Genomic DNA, 21,625 nt, shown 5'->3' with positions numbered 1-21,625 from the left:
GGAATATGGAGGGAGAGAGAGAGAAAAGAGAAGGAGGAAGTGAGAAGGAGGTAGAGAGAAGGAAATGGAGAGAGGGAGAGTGTGAAGGAAGTCGGAGGTCTATTTAGAGGGAAGTCTAGTAAAAGCTGAGAGGGGATTAGGGCTCCTCTTCATCTCCAGGGTTACGCAACGTGTGTTTAGCCAGCAGACATAATAAAGCCTGTAGTAGCAACCTGAACTGAACCATAGTAAAAGAGTGATAGAGAGAGAGAGAGAGAGAGAGCGAGAGAGAGAGAGAGAGAGATGAGTCAGAGAGACAGGCAGAGGGAGAGAAAAAAGCATGAGTCACTCAGGCCTCTGGGACAACCACTCATTTTCTCATTTCTCTCTCCTTTCTCAGTTTGACAGGTGTAGTCACTTCTTCCAGATGAAGAACATCTCCTTCTGTGGCTGCCACCCCAAGAACAACTGGTATGGATATGTTTAACACACACACAGAACAACTGGTACAGTAATGTCGGAATAATTATTAATACATGCAGGCAGGCACACACACAGACACACACACCCACAGACTCAAATACACTGACTGAGTTATCTTTTCTCCTGTTTTCAGCTACTTTGGCTTCATCACCAAACACCCCATGCTGAATCGCTTTGCCTGTCACGTGTTCGTTTCCCAGGAGTCCATGCGGGGCGTAGCAGAGTGTGTGGGGTGAGTGGTCCTGCTAAACAACACACACACACACACACACACATACACACATACACAGACGCACACATCATAGTGAGAACATATTGAAAACAGAAACACAGAATTGTAAATAAGATGAGGCAGATTAAATAAAGAAAGAAGGAAAGAAAGAATGTTTTGAGGGGTGAGTTGAGGCAGCTGAGAAAGAGAATAAAGTCTAGTGTAGGGTGCTGAGGATGAGGTGTCTTGAGGAGAATAGAGTCTAATATAAGGCACTGAGGATGTCGTGTTTTGAAGTGGAGAATGAAGTCTACAGTAATGCGCTGAAGACAGGGCCGTAGCACAAGATCCGGGGCCCCTGCATAGGCAGTCCTGATGGGCCCCCATGTTCCTCAACCCAGGTAAAATAAAATATGAAGGGTTCAGATGCAAAAGCCTCTAAATGCCACCTATGTCAAAAATGAGATAAAGATGGTGAGGGGATGCTCTTCACACATAGTATACGCTAATCAAATAATTTAACTTCTAAACCCACTAAATACCACTATCTTCCTGGTCTGAAATATCGATTTATAGGCAAAAACCTATAGGAGCCTGAATTTAAATGCTCATTTAAAAGAAAAGTGGTCAGACGGATTTAGAGGGTTTTGCATCTGAACTCTTCATATATTCCAGACTTTTCAAGGGGCCTCTCTCCCCTTGAGCCCCTGTAATCAGTAGTGGTTTTACCCCCAGTCCGACGCCCCTGGCTGAGGGTGTGGTGTGTTGAAGTGGAGAATAAAATCTAGAGTAAGGCACTAAGCATGTTGTGTGTTGAAGTGGAGAATAAAGTCTAGAGGAAGGCGCTGAGGATGTGGTGTGTTGAAGTGGAGAATAAAGTCTAGAGTAAGGCGCTGAGGATGTGGTGTGTTGAAGTGGAGAATAAAGTCTAGAGTAAGCCGCTGAGGATGTGGTGTGTTGAAGTGGAGAATAAAGTCTAGAGTAAGGCGCTAAGGATGTGGTGTGTTGAAGTGGAGAATAAAGTCTAGAGTAAGGCGCTGAGGATGTGGTGTGTTGAAGCACATCACCCAGGTGGGTGCTACACATTGGTAGTGGTTAGTGAGGTTCCCCCTTCCCTGTGAAGCGCTTTAAGTGTTGAAAAGCGCTATATAAATGTAACGTGTTGTTGTTGTTGTTATGTGGTGTTTTGAACTGGAGAATAAAGTCTAGAGGAAGGCGCTGAGGATGTGATAAGGCGCTGAGGATATAAGGCACTGAAATTTTCAATTTCATTCAATAGTGCCGGGGGGGGATTATGAGTAGCTGTAAGCAGGGATGTAGTGGAGGCTAAACGCAAGTAAACACAGTTTATCCACCTCTGAAATTTCAGAAATAGAGTTTATCCACCTCTTATTAGAGTTTATCCACCTCTCAAAAGAGTTTATTCACCAATTGCAACTTTTAACATTCAAAAATCACACTGTATTATCCATATTCACAATATGTACACTCATCAACACTCAACATTTAACACCACTGGTATTGTTATAAACATTGGAAAATAACCTCCACCATCATCAAACATGTTCTGAATGCCTTTTTTTAAAATCTGATAGCGCATGGCGCAGTCCACCTCACTGAGATCACAGAATTCATAGTTTACCCACCTCTTATTTTACCACTACATCCCTGGATATGGTGTGTTGGTGTGGAGAACAAAACAGAGAGTAAGTCTAGCTGAGGCTGGTATGTGTTGAGGAGAATAAAGTCTAGCTGAGGCTGGAGCGTGTTGGAAGCACATGGTAGACATGTGAGTAATGGCAGGGCCGAGTCCTCCTTCATCACGCCAGGCCGGGTGCAGATTGAATGTGCATTATTAAAGAGACCTTTTCGTCATGTGGGCCCCCAAGGGCCGCTACCAGTTTGGGGTGGGGTGGGGGGATGGGGAACGTCGGGGTGGGGGGGGGGGATGGGGCACGTCGGGGTGTCCTCATCCCTCTCGCAGAGCTGCAGGGAGCTCATTAGGACCATACATTATCACTGAGCTGCACTGACATGACCCCAGTTAGTGTCACACACACACACACACACACACACACACACACACACACACACACACATACATACACACACAAACACACACACACCTGTGTGCTCTTCCTGAGACAGCTTGCCTGTTTGTCTGTCGCTTAGTATGAAACAGTGTCATATAAGGACCAGATGGCTCTCTCAGATTAGCTTTTTGGGGGATTACTACTTAATAAATGTAGGAATCTTATAAACATTTGCCAAATACGAGTTCATGTTTTCCCATCGGTCTTCGTGCCAATGCATGGAAGGCTTGTAGTAGTGTGTGTGGTAAGTAAACTGTGTTTGAGTAATCGTATGCTCTCTGTTTGGTTCCCTCTCAGGCGAGCATTCCAGGAATACTACCAGGAACACCTGGAGTACGCCTGTCCCACCGAGGATATCTACCTGGAGTAGGTCACCATAGCAACGGCCATCCTCCTCCCACTTGCGTGTGTTTCTAGCAGCTGACCACCAGGGGGAGCTGGTAGCTTTTTTCTCTCGTGTAACATAGGCCTCTGTCCTGCTCTCCCCCAACCTGGCTCCACCGCCAGACTCTCTCTTAGTGCATCACCTATTTACTCCCAATCCAGTGGTTGGTTTGTTTATTTATGTATTTATTTATGTATTTATTTATTTATTTGTTGGTTTGTTTAGAACCTTCTTTGGGATGGATTGCCTGTTACTTTTGTGTTCTTTTTCTATGATGGAGCTGAAGCCCAATGCAATGTTTGGTTCACTCTCAGCGGTGGACTTTTCCCACTCCTCAGAGAAAGAAAAAAAATATGACAAACAAAAAAACAAACAAACAAAAGAAGGAAAAAAAATAATGATGTGATGCGGGGAGACTCGTACACCTTTAGATGCATGGCTTTGGAGGGTTATGCTCACAGACACCCCCACATACCTGACGCAGCTGACAGAAGCAGAGAAGGGTGTGAGTGGTCGCCACTGACTGAGCTGGAGTGTGTGTGTGTGTGTGTGTGTGTGTGTGTGTGTGTGTGTGTTTTGTGACACCCTGTTCTGTATACATGGGTGAGCTGGAGTGTGTGTGTGGGAGTGGAGAGTTGCTTTCCACAGATATTCTAATGGAACACAGAACAGTCATGAGACTTAGGAACTTCTAATTGCTAAGAAGTGAAGGACAGAGAGAGAGAGAGAGAAAGGGAGAGAGACTAGAATAGAGAGAGAGAGAGGACAGAGAGTGGGATAGAGAGAGAGAGAGAGATAGAATCTATATGAATACACCTGCAAATATCCAGCAGTTCCGCAGCCTCTCCTATCCTAAAAACAGAACGTACATCCACCCAGTGGCACTGTGGATGGTCACATCACTAACGTTTAGGGGTTTTAGGAGTTCAGCCAGTGAGAGCAGCCTGACATGAACTAGTCCCCATACATACAGTACATTACCACATGTAGAATATATCAATCTGTTGATTCTAGAATAATGGTAGACCCAGAGTTCTCTGGTGGAAGTGTGTGATAGAGTCTAATGTGTAGTTGAGCTGAAAAGGCAGGAGAGCTCCTTAGCTCAGATGGAGGTTACAAACATGGAGCTCTTTTCCCCCTCAAAGTAGTTCCAAGCCTGGGTTAGAAAAAGTGACATTTATGTGTGTGTGTGTGTGTGTGTGTGTGTGTGTGTGTGTGTGTGTGTGTGTGTGTGTGTGTGTGTGTGTGTGTGTGTGTGTGTGTGTGTGTGTGAATACTGCAGGACAGACTGAAGTAGTGTGAATACTCTGGGAGAGACTGAAGTAGATCTTTTGTATGGTGGCGTCTCCAGTTGTAGAAAGCTTGCATGTGACTGACTGACTTATGGAGGAATGCCAAGACTATTTTCCAATACCAATGACCCTACCTGTGTACAGTATCCCATCACACAGCCAAAGTCACAGTCTGGCAAACTACATCAGGGGCCCATGGCTGAATGGCTTCTACAGGTAGGCTGCACCACCAGGTCTGGCACGCAAGGAGACTGGTGGTTTTACTTTAGGACACTGGTCAGTGATGAGTTGTGTGTGTTGTACATGAATCAAGCAGCATAGGACAATGCTAGTGCTCCTCAGATTTTTACCATAAATCTCAAGTTGAATACACACTGCTGATTGCAGGCTGTGTGTGTGTGTGTGTGTGTGTGTGTGTGTGTGTGTGTGTGCGTGCGTGCGTGCGTGCGTGTGTGTGTGTTTTAACCTGATCAGTGATTTTCACTGTCATTCGTCATCATTGATGGGTTTTCCATGGGAGTCATAGTTAATTACTGACCTTGAAATTACCTTGCTGGGACTTTGCTATGGCCGTGCTATGACCATGCCATGACCTTGTCGTGACCTTGCTTGGAGTCTAAGTGAGGAGGGTGATGGTGTGAGAGGAGGAACAGAAGCAACAGCAGCCCAGTCAGCCTGACCTCATCTGAATGTCCACCGACATCGGTCATGTCAATCAACAATCATGGTGTACACTGGGACATGGATTTTTAAAGAGTATGTCCTTGCAGTTGTGTGACCCGTGTGGTAAGACAGCTCTCCTCAGGACAGTTATGTTTGGACTCTGTCACCTGGCTGGACTTGAAGAAGGGGTTCCGATATCAGAGAGGAGGAGGACGAGGAGGAGGAAGAGGAGACGCTGAGTTCCTCTCTGGGTATTGGACCCGACCATTCTACTCTGTTCCGTTTGGACTTGAGTTTGCGGGCGTGTTTGAAAAGTGCTACTTAACCCTGCGGTTCTCCATCAGCTATTAGACTGACTTTGGTTCCTATACGACAGCGCCATTTTACTACTACTACTTGCCTGCACTGTAGCCATGGAAAGAGCTGGCGTAGCCTAACTAGCCTGGCTTCTGTCCCTCAGATACCCTTCAGTAAACTCGACGATACCTAACGCTGTAACCTGTAGGATCCACATACACTAGGCCTTCACTACAGACGCTTTTCTACCAGCCCAGACCTCACCGAGGCCAAATCGTTCGACATGCCGCGCTGTCCTGCCTCCCGCCTCCCTCCTTCCGCCCACCCGCCTGTCCGTCATCTGTTACCATGGTTACCTGTTCATCTGTGACAATGATCTTCACTGGGTGGGGGGAGGGAGGGGGAGGGGTTAAGGACATCATTGTGATTCTGATTGGTTAGATGCTGTAAATAATCTAGAATCCAGATTGCCATGCAGTGTGCTTTCCGTTAAGTATGTTATTGAAATATAAATGTAAATTTAAAAATATTAATAATAATAATATGAATAATGATAATTACAATAATAACCTGAGAAACATCCACAACCAAATGTCATCCATAATGAGGGTGAGCCCACTGTAAATGCTTCTTGATTTCTAATCTCTGTCAATGTTACTTGGTTGCTTTTCATGGCTTTACATGCTGTCTTATGTCTGTCAAACTGTGATCTAGGACAATGAGAGACTGGACCCCTACAGGTCATAATAACATACCACACCCATTGACATTACACTACAATACATAGGGACACACATACAAACACAAAAACACATATCTGCACACATATACACACACACACACACACACACACACACACATATCTGCACACATACACACACACACACACACACACACACCAGTCATTGGTCAGTGCAGTACTTAACACATTAGACTTGGCTAAAAATTCTGAAATTCCATTTATATTCCAAACCAGAACTGACTGTTTTATCTCTATCTCTCTCTCTCTCACACACACACATACACATACATACACACACACACACACACACACACACACACATGAAGCCACGTTTTGCTTAGTTTGAGTTCTGTCCCCCATGCCAACTCCTGGCCTGCACGAGACGAGCTGGCTGTCCACTCCACTCTGCCCGTGCCCCACGCCACACCCTGTGCTCCGAGCGCCGGCCGGCACTGAGAGTGGCCCCAGCGGAGCCTCTTAGCTTGTAGAGCGCCACCATTACAGGTACATGTTCATACACACCCCTCTCACACACACACACACACACACACAAAGCCAAACAGACACACATGCATACAGTACACACTCCAAGACGTATCCTGTTCTTGGGACATACAGGGAAATGCAATCCTACACTGTATAACTAGAACAAATCAGTATGTAACAAATGAACTATCTGTTATCTTAAAAAAAAGAACCTGTAAAAAATAACAAAAAAATTCACTGCCTTGTCATGGATTTGGTCTTATGAATAAAATATATGCTTGATGTCAGAGAGGCCCATGATTTATTCCATGTGTATGTGTGTGTGCGTGTGTGAGAAAGAGGGAGAGTAGCAGTTCTCAGGCAGAGGATGAGCCCCACACACTCCTTCGTTGGTGAGACTCACAGAGATGAGTGTGTGTGTGTACACCTTGAATTCAGTGTGTGGACATATTGTATAATCCAGCAAGCACATTCACATTCACTGCTGTTAAGCAACTCTCCTGTGGCGCCCTCTGTATGATACCATCAGAATTACACTACACATAGATATGAACATCTTATTCCCAGACCACTTGAGGGTCTCATTACACCCATTTACAATAATCCATTTGAGGGGGACATGTACCCCCCAATATTCAACTATGCTCACCCCCCATCCTCCCAATATAAACAAAAAATTCTTATACTACAATAGCCTATTACTCACTTCTGTCCGAAGTAGCCACTTGCAGATATAACCAAATCAAACTTAACAATTGTTAACTAGAACAAATTAATCCTCATCCTAAGTCATCCTTACCATGAAAAAAAAGTGGTAAACACACACAAATAGAACTGTTGTTAAAATGTTCATGGTCTATATTTTATAGATTGAAACCAATCTGATTGAATTTGGTAGAAAATTGCACTCTTTTTACATCATATAAAGATGTACACCCATACAGAAACAATGTTTCTGACATATTACACATCAAGGCCAGAATCATAATATACTTTAGGGTTGCCAACTTTCTGATATGAAAATAATGAACGGGGGTGAGTCTATACCTCAGTTAATAGATGGGGAGTTCCCAATGGCAGGGATCAAAGGCTGGTGGCTGGTATTTGAGTTTTTGTACAGTATGAGTCCTCCATCAATAGATCAAAAGCACATGTTCTGGCAAAAGGAGATAATGTCCAGTGTGTTTACAATTTCAGAGAAGGTGTTTGCAGGTGATTTAAACCATTCAGAGCAGACAGTGGTGTGTTTATAGATCTTCTCTTTCTCTGTGCGTGGGATCTGAGAAGCTTTAAAAGAGCTACAGCTGTTCATGATGTGGAATACTGACTCCAGATGTTGGGGGTGGGGGTTCATGCAGCATAGAGAGGTGTGAGTGGATGGAGGGAAACCAGAGTGCTAGGTTGTACTTTGTGGGGAGAACCTGCAGACAGGCTTTTATACAGAATCTTCTCTCTGATGGTGGCATTACTGTAGATGGTGAGTGTGACAGAGTGGTCCGCATAGGGCAATTTTGACAGTTTTCCCTGGAGTTTTAGACTGGACCAGTACTCCATGTTTCGGATTCTCTGAATCTCCAGAAGAGTCTGCCTTGATGTTCTCGGCTGGAGTAGTTGAGTGTTACTGTTGTGGTGCAGTGTTGCCTCTACAGCAGGGGTCTCCACCTTTTTTCCTCCGAGACCTACTTTGACAAAATGGACATGGGCGAGAGCCTTTTTTCCTCTGAGACCTAGCTACTTTGACAAAATGGACATGGGCAAGAGCTTTTATGTTAGTGGTAGCATGCCATGTACAGTACTCACATAGCTGATCTCCACCCAAAACCGCTGAATAAGATTTGTATGCTTTTTAAAAGGTTCAACTCATTTCCCTTCTCTCTTTGTAGACTGTGAATTTGATTTAATTGGAATTTTAACATGTTTCCTAAGTGACTGGATTATCAGATTTACGTTCCTTTATGTATCTTCCCCAAACTTTGTGGGGAGCTACCTGTTGGAGACCTCTGCTACAGTGACTGATGGGTCCTCCACCACTGCATCAGAGACCTCTACAGGTTGTGAGTGGAAGGTCCACTTCAGTTCTGTTCCTGTTCTCCTGCAGAGGTCATTTAGATCTGGCCAGTCTGATGACACACCAAACCCCTGTTATCGTACATCCAGCTTTCCATTGGCTTTTGTTTTAAATCCCAGAAAGTTGTCTTCACACACATACACACACACCCTCTTTGAGCAGGTCGAGTGCATCTACCCCAGCATATAAAAAACTGTGTTTGAGGAGCCTGCCCATCTGAGGTGTTTGTGTTTATGAAACTCTTAAGAAACATGATTGACTGCAGTCATTTATTAGTCTTCAATGAATGAGTCTGCTTCTTATCACAAATAAATCATCAATTTCATATTAAACAATCACAATCATTTATTAGTCTTAAAAATCAATGAGTCTGTTTCTTATCACAAAATAAACCATTAACTTCGTATTACTGACCCCAGAAAATCCCTCTTACAAAACTTAAAAAAGGTCATCAACGGTAAAATAAAACAAAATATTTATCCAATTAGAAACACCAACAGTAAGTACAACAGGCTGCTGAAGTGTTTATTTAATGGAAACGTTAAGTTGGAGTGATTGGTGGGTTGACAAGATTGATGATATTCAGACAACCTTAATCTGCCCTTCTCCACCCCTCGGCTGGGGCTCAGCGGAGGCCATGGATACCCCCTGGAGACAACCCCAAGGCGGTAGAGTCACATTTAGTAAAGGAGCAAAAACAAATGATCCCACCGACACAAACATGCCACCACCAAGCCCTCTCTCAACAGCCTTGGGAGCCCTAGGCAACGTCCCAATTCACAGAAGAGTCACTTTCATGTGGTTATGGGGCTTCCAGAGACGCTGCTGTGCATCTGATTTGTGCTCAGTCTCCCCGGCTCTCCGCAGAGGGTTCTTCCCTCATATGCTAACTGTTACTTAATCGGCTAAACAGTTAGTCAGGTCTCTGACCTGCTTCTGGCCGCGGTGGGAAATCTAGTGATGGTAATGATGAGAATGGCATGGAGCGGTATGGGAGCCGTCAGAGAGGGCACTTTCAGCCTTTGGCTTTAGTGATGCTCTTAAGGGAAGATTCCTAATCTTTGGCTGAAAAGGCAGAACAGTCACAAACTCCACAAGGGGACACCCGAGGCTGATTTGTTTGAATAGAATCCTACAGGGGGAACTGGCCAAGTACTCAAATCTTAAAACTACCTCTTTGATGATCTTTAACATCTTTCCCACAGGCAAATGATGGCTACTCTAAGACCCTCTGAGCACAGTGTTATCTCCTCCTTTAGAACCCCCTTCGACTGAGTTTCCCCAAGGGCCTCTCTGCAATGGCTGAGTATCCCCCAAACTCCTGTGACTTCTACAGGTTCTCATTTCCCTTTACCCATTGCCAGACACATTCATGTCAATGATGAGGTGAATAGCCTGGCTGCATGTCAAGCGTCATGTACAGTACAGTATATGGATGGGCTTCCCTTATTCTTCCTCACACATCCAGTTGATGTGGTGATCAGTGGCAGCTGCAGCTGTGAGGTTTATGCATTTTCACACATCATGTCAGTCCTGTCACTGTGGTTTAAACCTCATAGTCCTTGTGAGTCCATTCACTGTAGTTTATACCTCATAGTTAATGTCAGTCCCATCACTGTGGTTTAAATCACCCCATAGTTCATGTCGGTCCCATCACTGTAGTTTAAACCTCATGGTTAATGATAGTCCTGTCACTGTAGTTTAAACATCCTTAAAGTTCATGTCAGTCCTGTTACTGTGGTTTAAACCTCATGGTTCATGTCAGTCCTGTTAATGTGGTTTAAACCTCATGGTTCATGTCAGTCCTGTTTAAACCTCATGGTTCATGTCAGTCCTGTTAATGTGGTTTAAACCTCATGGTTCATGTCAGTCCTGTTACTGTGGTTTAAACCTCATGGTTCATGTCAGTCCTGTTAATGTGGCTACAGACACATGGCTGGCCATATAGGGGCAGTGTGATACATTCTTTTAGAGTGATACTGTGGGTCTGTGGATGTGATGATTCTGTGTGTGTGTGTGTGTGTGTTTGGGTGTATGTGGCATGTACAGTATGAGTGTGTGATTGATTATGTCCTGCTTTTGTTCTGATGATTATCATTTACAGTCTTGAATCAGAATCAGAAAGTTCCCCCCTTCTTCTCCTCCTCCTACTCCTCCAACTCTCTCTATCACTCCATACTCTTCTCTTCAGCACCCCCTGTCTCTCCCCACCTCAGCAGCGGCAGCAGTCTGGTTTGGGGGTGCAGGTGGGAGTGCAGCAGGGCTCCAATGCGGGGTCCGTCCCCCGGTCTACCTGACTCTCCCCGAACACCATACTGGCTTGGAAGTCGTCCCTGAGCTGCTGAATCTGCTGCAGCAGGCCGGCCACCTCTGGGTCGTCCGGCGACAGGCTGTAGTTCTCCGAGGGGTCAGCCTCAAGGTCGAAGAGCAGCGGCGGGTCGTGCTGCTTCATGATGGACGTCATGTGGCAGTCATGGTCTGGGGTGGTGTCACTGTGTGCTGCCCCTGGCAACGAGAGAGGAGAGGACGTTTGAGAGAATGGATGGATGGATGGAGGGAGGAAGCATTTAGATGGAAGAGTAGGACAGGTGCATATTGCATACGACACAGGTGCATATTGCATACACTATTATCAGATACATGCACATCCCCTGTTGGAGCTGGCGTCAGACTATCCAACAATATTTTCTTCGGTCACCGGAGCTATTCTTTAATTGGTTGACCTCGATTCAGTCCTGGGAACTCTGTATATCCTGTAGCTCATGCTGTTGAAATGATCACCATTTCACATTGATAATACATGATTCCAAATTAAAAGACCGGTACATCAAAAGTAAACCAAAACTATGCAGTGTATTTCAAGGAAATACTTTTACATAGTTTCCCTAAGCGCACATATTATCAGTGACCTGCTGTGTCTGAGGTTTGGGGCAGAGTGTCTGAGGTTTGGGGCGGAGCAGTATTTGGGAGAGCTACCTGTCCACTGCTGGCGTGATGCCCACGTTTTGTCAATCCAGGTGTGCCCTGTGGTTGGCTGTCTCAATGAGATCCGGCTCTCTCTCAGTCGACGGCCAACCACAGGCAGGCTCGAAGTGATGAAGCACGGACATCCAGCAATCAGCAACGTTGACCAAAGTAAATATTGTCAGATAGCGTGACACCGGTCTATCGGAGAAGAATGCAGGCAGTTGCCGATTTCGTTTACTTAATTTCAAACCAAACTTCACACAAATAATCACACTTTCTCAGAGGAACAACAAGAGCTTGATAGGAACACGTCTCATGTGCTTGGCACAATATCAGTGAAACTGACCAAGATTTCTAAAGCATTAACTTTCAGGACAAACTTCATCACTCCTAGGTTAATCCACTCTACTGAACCAAACTGGAATCATGCTCTGCCTTTACATCATGTTCACTTGTTGGAAACTCTCAGCAGATGGATCTTCGAATAACTTCTGCAAGTTCCTGTGTGCTAACACGTAGAACTATGTGTGTGTGTGTGTGTGGTGTGTGGTGTGTGTGTGTGTATGGTCCTCACCTCTCATGTGTTGTGTGTGTGTGAGTGGATATGGTCCTCACCTCTCATGCATGTGTGTGTGTGTGTGTGTGTGTGGGTAAGTATGGTCCTCTCGTGTGTGTGTGTGTGTGTGGGTAAGTATGGTCCTCTCGTGTGTGTGTGTGTGTGTGTGTGTGTGTGTGTGTGTGTGTGTGTGTGTGTGTGTGTGTGTGAGTGAGTGAGTATGGTCCTCACCTCTTGTGTGTGTGTGTGTGTGGTCATCACCTCTTGTGTGTGTGTGTGTGTGTGTGTGTGTGTGTGTGTGTGTGTGTGTGTGTGAGTATGGTCCTCACCTCTTGTGTCGTGTGTGTGTGTGTATGGTCATCACCTCGTGTGTGTGTGTGTGTGTGTGTGTGTGTGTGTGTGTGTGTGTGTGTGTGAGTGAGTATGGTCCTCACCTCTTGTGTGCGTGTGTGTGTGTGTGTGTGTATGGTCATCACCTCGTGTGTGTGTGTGTGTGTGTGTGTGTGGTCATCACCTCGTGTGTGTGTGTGTGTGTGTGTGAGTGAGTATGGTCCTCACATCTCTCGTGTGTGTGTGTGAGTATGGTCCTCACATCTCTTGTGTGTGTGTGTGAGTATGGTCCTCACCTCTCGTGTAGTAATGGGCTTTGTACTTGCCCATCCTCACAGCAAACACACCGTACTTCTCACTGGGGTCCACGGGGTAGTAGAACATGGCCTTCCTCTGGCTCTGCACACACACATACACACAATAATCATCATCATCATCATCATCATACACATACACCATCATCATCATCATCACACACACTCTCACAGTATTACAGGCATCAGTGAAAGAGTGCCACCTACTGGGCCCTTGTGGAACAAGATCCTTCTCATGTCAAACCCATCCAGGGCCACTTTGGGGAGAGGAGCCCCAGCCAATGCAGCGAAGGTGGGCAGGATGTCCAGAGAGCTGGCCAGCTCATGAGTGACCCCTACAGGGTGGAGGAGGAACAACAAGCAGTCAGCATAGTACCAGACTGACCCACTGAGGGCATTAAGGCCACCCCAGGTGACCAGTGAGGGCATTAAGGCCACTCCAGGTGACCAGTGAGGGCATTAAGGCCAGTCCAGGTGACCAGTGAGGGCACTGTGCCTTACATACAAGTCAGTCCACATCAACATCTACTAGACGAGCTGCTACTTCCTGTACCCAGTGACTAGTTGTTGCAAAACATTCTAAAATTGTTGGGATTTCCAATATTAACGTTACTCATCTCGGTTTGGGGTCATTGTTGGTGTGCCCAAGACAGAGGATAGAGGACTGTGCTAACACAGACATGGCACTGAGTGGCCAAGAGGGTTTCCTGTTCCACTCACTTCAGTCACATGTTTCTATAAACAACCCAAACACAGCAAAGACTGGAACCACGGCTCCTTCTGTAAATGTAAATCAGGTTTCTCGGCCAAGTATACTTGCATATACAAGGAATTAGTGAACACACAGAGCACACAGTGAACACACAGTGAGGTGAAGCACACACTAACCCGGAGCAGTGAGCTGCCTTGCTACAGCGGTGCTCGGGGAGCAGTGAGGGGTTAGGTGCTATGCTCAAGCGCACTTCAGCCGTTCCTACTGTACTGGTCTGGGATCGAACCGGTAACCCTCCGGTTACAAGCCTGAAGCCCTAACCAGTAGGCCACGACTGCTCTCTGTCGTCTGCTTAGGGAGCTCAAAGGTCAACTCACTAACTCTTCTGTTCAAACTTTCTCTTTGCTGCTCCTACTGTGTGTGTGTGTGTGTGTGTGTGTGTGTGTGAGACTCACCTGGTTTGATGTGTCCAGGCCAGTAGGCCATGGCCGGCTCCCTCATGCCCCCCTCGTATGTGGTGCCTTTGCCACACTTCATCAGACCAGCGTTACCGCCACGAGACTCACGCATTAACTCACACCTACACACACACACACACACAAATGTAATTCAAGGTTTAGCTGACAGTGCCTGTTCACTGGAGATACAGCAAGGTGACATTACTGGTGGATAAAAGCACTCTTTGTCTCCTTAGCATGAAACTGCACCCACCCAACCACCTTCAGCTCCACAGTTGGAAATCATTTCTCTCTGTTCTTCTTCCTGATTCCTAATTCTGCTCTTTAAACAAAACATCACGAGTCAGTGATGAGTGGATTTAATAATCTAAAAAAAAAATAAAAAATCCTGACACAGGCTTGTTGCCCAAGTTGGTCAGATAACATGAACTTTGGTCCAGAGAGGCTAGGACCAAAGTACTTTTAGGCAAGTCCCTCCACTCGGCGGCCATATACCAATGTTTTATGGGCACTCATCGGGCACAGTCTTTGGGTCGAACTGCGCGTGCGCAAGGCTTCACGACACCAATCTAGCTCCAGCGGCGAGCTCACAACACATGATTGGCACGATGTCTTCACAACACACCATATGATTGGCTCAATGTATTCACATCACACCACATGATTGGCTCAATGTATTCACATGTCAACGTTTTGCCGAGGAAGGGGTGGGATCCGTGGTGGGAACGGCCATATTGGCGTGACAAACTAGCCCCATGCATTTCTATGGAGTATTTTTTGAGTGCTGTGTCTCCACATTAGAAAGTCTCTGCTAGGACTAACTCAAGGTCATTATTTACTACCAGGGCAGGTTACTATAATATACTATTATTGTTTGACACACACACTGCCTATTGTGAAGAGGATGCTTTTGATAAGGCCTCTCTCTCTCTCTTACACACACACAAACACACAGACACACACCTACCCATTGTCTGCAGTGAAGAAGATGAGTGTGTTGTTGATGATGCCTGCCTCTGTGAGTGTGTGTATGATGTGACCCACAGTGGAGTCCAGCTCCAGCAGGGCATCGCCAAACGGACCTCTCCCAGATTTCCCAGCAGCCTTCTCGCCTGCGTACTGGGGGTAGTGGGTGTGCTGCATCCAGGCAGAGGGAGAGAGGGGGTTGAGAAGGAGAGAGAGGGAGAGAAAGAAAGAGGGGGAGACAAAGGAAGAGAGAAAGAAGAAAAAAAATGATGAAATAAAAGTGAAAATGTGAAGGACACCATGTGTGACTGAGACACACACACACGCACACACACACACACACACACACAAACGCCCGCACGCACGCACGCACACACACACACACACACACACACTACAGACACCATGTGTGACTGAGACGACTTCAATCTGGAAGGCAAACATGACCTACAGAAAAAAAGACACGTCTACAGAAAAAACACACACACACACACACACACACACTACAAGAAAAACACATTGCATTTATATAGCGTTTCTTTTCCACAAGGCACCCAAAGCCCTCTGTAGTGAAGTGGGAACCTCACACTCACACACAGGTCATCAACCTTACGCCTCTATGACAAGACGAGCTATTCCATATTGCACACAGGAGAATGACCATAAAGTTATGCAGTGAATGATCAAAGTAAATGTAACGGCAGCCAGCTGGCCTATAGCTGTGCCGTATGTGCGTTGGTAAACCTTCCTCCTAACGCCTAGCAATCTTTGGCCTAGCTATGCCTAGTCATGCTAGTGAGAGAGCTAGCAGCATGAGCTTGTTAGCTTGATTGCTATCAATCTGATGTCTTGCTGCTGTTTGAGTGCAGGACTGAGCAGCGCGGTTCAACACAAGGCAGGTTACACAAACATCATAAAGCCTCCATGACATGGTGAGGAATGACAGGGTGAGGAATGCTCACATGAGAGGGGTAATAGAGGAAAAACGGCTGCTTCTTATTGGCCGAGCGCCTGATGAAATTTGTGGCGAACTTGCTGTAGGCCGTCTCCAGTTGCAGGAAGTCTGCCGGTTGCTGTACGATGACTTCATCGTGCATCACAGGAACCGTCACCACGCCGCGGTCGCAGAACCCAAAACACTTGACGTCAGGAGGAAAACACGTCAGGTTGCTACAGGGACCCTGCAGAGTGAGAGGAAAGGGTACTGAAATTAAAATGGAACTGAAATGCAAAACATTTATTTAATGCATTTAATGATTGCAAAAACAAGTATTGAATTGAATTGTAACAGAGCGAGAGAGAGAGAGAACACTAAACATGTGAAACAATAGTTTGTAATAGCAGTAGACCATTTAGTCTGCTTTATATAAGCCTTTGGCCTGCAGATGGTGTTTGAATGTGTGTTGCCCATACACTGAGTAGGCCCATCTACTAGCATCAGATGCCTTACCATGTCGTGCGAGTAAGGGATGCCCAGGTAAGAGTCGAAGCCCTGGCGTGTAGGCAGGTAGGTCCCATTGGGGCCCACACCCAGGTGCCACTTGCCAATCATAGCGGTGTTGTAGCCCAGGGGCTTCAGCACCTCGGCGATGGTGGTCTCATTTAGGGGGAGACCTCCTTTGGAGCCGGGGTACAGTACACCAGGGTAGATCCCTGAGCGTGTCTGATAGCGCCCGGTCAGAATCGATGCCCTACATGACAAAAAAAGAATAATGGATAAAATTAATTGGATTTAATTAACTAATTTCCAAAGAAGGTTTGGAAAAATCATACATTTTCATTCCCATATGCTACTACTGATCATTGAATCGAGCTATAACCTTGATGATGATGATGAATGACTGCAAAGAGTTACAACTTAGAGAGAGTGTAGCATATCAATTCAGAGTTTGATTAGACGCAGTTACCTGGACGGGCTGCAAACGGGACTGGTCACATAAAAGTCCGTAAATCGTAGACCTTGAGCCGCCAGTTTGTCCAGGTTTGGCGTCAGAGAACTCGGGTGCCCGTAGCTGCCCAGGTCCCCAAAGCCCAGGTCATCCGCAAACAGCAGGATCAAATTAGGCCGTGCGGATCCCACGCATTGAACCGTCAAACACAGGCAAGCAGCCAACAAGCCAAGCACCATCGGACGACCCATGCTGTGACCAGAGAATTCGCTATCCCTCAGTGAAATCGCATTTCCATATAGTCTACGGTCAAGTCAAGTTTCCGCAAATCTCTCTCGAATATCCAGTTTCTGTGTAAATCTGTTGCAGTCTACTTCATAGTAACCAGTTTTGCCAGGGTTCTGTAGGTCGCTTCTGTTTCTGCACAATCTAATCTAAGATACACGATAATTTGTTGACTAAGTTAACTCAAATCCTGTTCCTTTGGTAGCTCTACAGTCAAGGCTACAATGCTATCATATGACTGTCCACGTGACCAGATCCTGATAAACATGCCCAGGTGAAATATGGGAAATGTAGTTCTGGTTGCCACCAGTGGGCGATATGGGCAACTAAACTGAATTTGATGGCAGAGTTTGAGTGATTCATGCAAATAAACAGAGTTTATGATGTCTTATTTGAACAAGGTAGTTGATACTACAATGAACTACAGCCTGTTAATATTGATATGAAATAAACTAGCCAACATATAGACTATGCTAAAACTAGGCTGTAAAAACAAGTTGGATCGAAACAGCCCAGTTCAGTTCGTGGTCTGACGAGGTAAGGTAAGGTAACGAATAGTTGTTGTCATTATAAATGTTCATAATGTTTTTCACTTATAATGTAGGCTACTTAGCCCACTGTTGTTAAGAGTATGTGTTGGAAATGTTCTGGCCGTAACATACAGGCCTAATTAATAGCAAAATCATTCACCTCATATCAACTAGGGTAGCCTATGCTCAAACAATCCATCCATATCTTTGACTATAACCAAAATACAACCCAAAAACAGTAGGGACGTTGTGTAAAGTGCAAATAAAAACAGAATGTGATAATATATAACTAGATGTACCGCATAGCGGTACAAAATATGACCGCCGCTCAGTCCTGTACATCCGTTCCGCGAAAATAAATCACACTTCAATTTGTCTCCATATTTTACTCCATCCCCCACTCTTGAAACTTTTGTGTATGCTTGTTTGGCATGCCTGAGTGTGTGTGTGCGGCTGCACAGAAAGTAGCCTACTGGTGCTGAAAAGGTGAATAGATTGTAGAATAGCCAAAGAAGATATAGCATTGTTATAAAACCTTTAAAATCTCTAAACAATCACAAGTAGGGCAGTTCATCACAGTTCATCCATTGCAACTGGATTGATGAAAGGTCACTTACACCTGTAGGCTACATTGTATTTGGGAAAAGCAAAAGGTATCAGCATAATGTTATTTATTTATTTATTTATTTATAAACAAAAATATCTCTGTCAGTTCCATGCCGTTTTCAACAGCAATCAAAAACAAAGGTAATTTTTGGATGGATGGATTTTTTGTGAATGTTTCTTCTTCTACATAAGATTTTAGTCATCTTTAGTTCATGTAATACTTTATTGTCAATGCACAAATTAAGTAACAGTAGTCTGAAACGTTATTGTTAATGCACAAATTAAGTAACAGTAGTCTGAAACGAAATGCTGTTTTACATCTAACCAGTGGTGCAAATAACTGACATGTCCAAATGGGCCTTGATGAAATGCGTCGCTAGACTGTTCATACACATTTTAACAGGCTAAAGTTGAAGAGCTGTTGTCCGTTATTGTTTGTGCAAATATAGGCTGATTCATGTTCCCTTGCATTGTGTAACTGAGGTCCATGGCTAGTCTGGCTTTCACCAGACCAAGCTCAATCTTTTAAGAAATCAAAAAATAAATAGCGGGCAGATCAGGCTGGGTTCACCCAGCCTAGTACATAGGCACCCGATATTGTTTAAATTTCCGATTGAGATATCCACGCTCTGGCTATTCTAAATGCAAAAATGCATCAGGGAGTTATGACAAAACTGTAACTAACAAACTAGATCCTAATAACTAGAACTAACAAACTAACAACAAACTAGATCCTAATAGCTGTTAGCTTCCCTAAGCTACAGGTAGGCTTATAAGGTTTACAACATAAATTGTCAATAGGCTATGCTGGCGACACAAATAAAATCTCCTTTGGAAACTAATGGCTTACGCCTTACAGTATCGAGCGGACTTAAACTGCCATATCGTGGCGAAAAGTTGTAATAAAATTCACGCAGCTCTGTGAGTCAAAGAAAGTGCGAATGAAGTAGCCACTTCTAAATGGGACCCACTACTACACAGTAGCTTAAGGTGTGTTGCTAAAGCAGCCATAATGAAATGAAGGTGTCATTGGATACTTCACACACACGTGCTTTTTAATTTCACAGACTACAACTACCAAGCTGGAATCAAAGCACATCGATTCCCCTCCCCACCCTGCACGCACAAAATAAACAGCGTCTCAGTCTCACGCTATCAGACCGGTGTAACGTTGGTAAATCTTCCATTGCACAGAATGATTTTTGTAGCACGTGCAACAAATGACAGTCGAAAGATAATTACAGTGCTGCTATCAATTTGCTTGGTATAACCGCATTTATAGTTTTCTACAAATGCAATCAATCAAATTGGCCTCCATCCATCACTCAACCAACGCTAAAGGTAACATTACCTAGGTCCTTATTGATATTATAAGATTAACGTAGCCTACCTGCAGTAAAAACCAAGCATGTCCGATAAACATCCTCAGATTTATTTCGGCTTCAAGAAGAAATGGAAAATACATTTCATGTGAACATCATCCTATCCTTATTAGACGTTCTCTGCGGTAAACTACACTCCTTGTATGAAGCGTCCATTGTTTTTCCAACCCACTTTTAACTTCCAACAAAATTACATCTCACTGCAACGACGCGACATTTAGTGGACAAATGACTACTTATCGCCAATACTGGAAATGCAGCCATGATGATGATGATGAATATTTATTTTGGCTTTCTTTTAATCCTACTGAATTTGTAATTACGTATCGGCATAGACAGTAAAATAAATCGTATTGGCCGTTCTAATACCGATAGTATGCGGGTGCCTGTCTGTGTGTGCATGTGTATATGTGTGCACCGCCATCTACAGGCCAATGAGTGTACAGTCACTAAATGTACACATAACCTAATTTTTTTTAGACCCCCCATGGATGAAATTCTACGAAACTTGGCATACCCCCAGAGAATGCCAGGTCAATCATACACATAAAATTTGGTGCAGTTCTGAACATCTTAACTGAAGATAGGGGCGATTAAAGCAGAATAATATTGCATTTTCATTTTTTACCGGGGGGGGTGCAAATCACAAATGAGTTATTATGGGCCAGATTGATGTGGGCCCTTGAGACCAACATACCATAAAAGATTAAATCCAGGTAGTTATAAAAAAGGGGTTCGGGGGGCCCAGTAATGGGGAGCGGCCCCGGGACTAAACAAAATTTTTTCCGTAAAAGTCTAGTGGGGCTACATACCCACCAAATTTCATGTGCCCCGTGGTTCGGTGTCCCGGTATCGTTGACCAAAAATTCAGGAAGTAGATGACGGAAAAAAAAAAAACTTTGACAATCCCTATATGACCGCTTAAGCTAAGCGGCGGTCATAATAAGTCTGGTAAACCCATATTTAGCAGCAAAAAGGACATAGACAACATACCAAATGTTGGAAATGAAAATGTGGACTATTTCATGGAAAATATATGGTAATTTTGAATTTGATGCCAGCAACATGTTTCAAAAAAGTTGGGATGGGAGCATGTTTACCACTGCGCTGCTTCACCTCTTCATCTAGCAAAATTCTGTAAATGTTTAGGAACTGAGGAGACCATTTGCTAGAGTTTTGAGAATGAAATGTTGTCCCATTACTTCCCGATATAGCCTAGGATTTCAGTTGCTCAACAGGGTATTCTTAGTCGTGTTTTTCCATTCCATTATGCACCTAATTTGACAAATCTGGACTGCAAACAGGCCATCTTAGCACCTGGACTCTTCCTATATGGAGAAATACTATTTAATGTGAAGAATTCATTTTGCCATTGTTTTCCTGAAATATTCAAGGTCTTCCCTGGAAAAGACATTGCCCGGATGGCAGTATATGTTGCTCAAAACCTACATCATGCAGAATTGATTGTGCTTTGCCAAATGTGCAAGATGCCCATGCTGTAGGCACTAATGCTCCTCCACACCGTCATAGATGTTGGGTTTCGAACTGAGCACTAAAGCAAGTTGGATAGGTTGGATACTTGGAAAGGCCCTCTCTTTAGCCCAGATAAGTCCATGATTTCCAAAAATAATGGCACATTTTGATTGGTCTAACCACAGGATTGTTTTCCATGTTACCTCAGTCCATTTTAAACAAGCTCAGGCCCAGATAAGACGGTGGTATTTTCTGTATCATGTCTCAATACAATTTTAGTGTTACAATTTTGGCTTCAGTTTTTTAATTGAGTATCAAACTGTGCACATAGACAATGGTTATCAGAGTTTTTCCTGAGCCCATACAATGACAGGTCTGGAAACAGGTCTGGTGTTGATGCAGTGCCATCTGAGGTCCAAAAGACCACGGCCATCCAATTTGTACAGCAGTAAACGTTG

At 44.6% G+C, this 21,625-nt stretch overlaps 2 protein-coding genes across 2 annotated transcripts in view; one reads left to right on the top strand and one right to left on the bottom strand.

The window, feature by feature from the left end:
• mapk8ip2 (mitogen-activated protein kinase 8 interacting protein 2) overlaps positions 1 to 6,918 on the top strand; it is a 12,068-nt gene extending 5,150 nt beyond the window's left edge. Inside the window, exons 9-11 of the mRNA XM_048256123.1 lie at positions 380 to 450; positions 596 to 694; positions 3,064 to 6,918. Of these exons, the coding sequence (XP_048112080.1) occupies positions 380 to 450; positions 596 to 694; positions 3,064 to 3,136 (243 nt within the window). The 3' untranslated portion in view covers positions 3,137 to 6,918. The remainder of the gene's footprint in view (positions 1 to 379; positions 451 to 595; positions 695 to 3,063) is intronic.
• A 2,036-nt stretch (positions 6,919 to 8,954) lies between these two features.
• Positions 8,955 to 17,393, bottom strand: arsa (arylsulfatase A). The gene is made up of 8 exons (XM_048256387.1): positions 16,910 to 17,393; positions 16,453 to 16,693; positions 15,965 to 16,183; positions 15,004 to 15,173; positions 14,034 to 14,158; positions 13,074 to 13,201; positions 12,849 to 12,951; positions 8,955 to 11,204 (listed from the first exon to the last, which is right to left on the bottom strand). Exons 1-8 carry the CDS (start codon positions 17,140 to 17,142, stop codon positions 10,912 to 10,914), a joined length of 1,512 nt encoding a protein of 503 aa, XP_048112344.1. The 5' UTR covers positions 17,143 to 17,393; the 3' UTR covers positions 8,955 to 10,911.
• Between the last annotated feature and the right edge of the window lie 4,232 nt (positions 17,394 to 21,625).

This window comes from Alosa alosa, chromosome 11 (genome assembly GCF_017589495.1).
Source record: "Alosa alosa isolate M-15738 ecotype Scorff River chromosome 11, AALO_Geno_1.1, whole genome shotgun sequence".
In the NCBI taxonomy this organism is placed as follows: Eukaryota; Metazoa; Chordata; class Actinopteri; order Clupeiformes; family Clupeidae; genus Alosa; species Alosa alosa.
This window is presented reverse-complemented; position numbering and strand designations above follow the sequence as displayed.

Excerpts from the sequence above, each read along its gene's own strand:
- arsa (XM_048256387.1), bottom strand. The coding sequence starts at position 17,142 with ATGGGTCGTCCGATGGTGCTTGGCTTGTTGGCTGCTTGCCTGTGTTTG. Across the intron at positions 16,694-16,909 it reads CCCGTTTGCAGCCCGTCCAG|GGCATCGATTCTGACCGGGC; the intron begins GTAACTGCGTCT and ends TTTGTCATGTAG. Across the intron at positions 12,952-13,073 it reads TCTTGTTCCACAAGGGCCCA|AGCCAGAGGAAGGCCATGTT; the intron begins GTAGGTGGCACT and ends GTGTGTGTGCAG.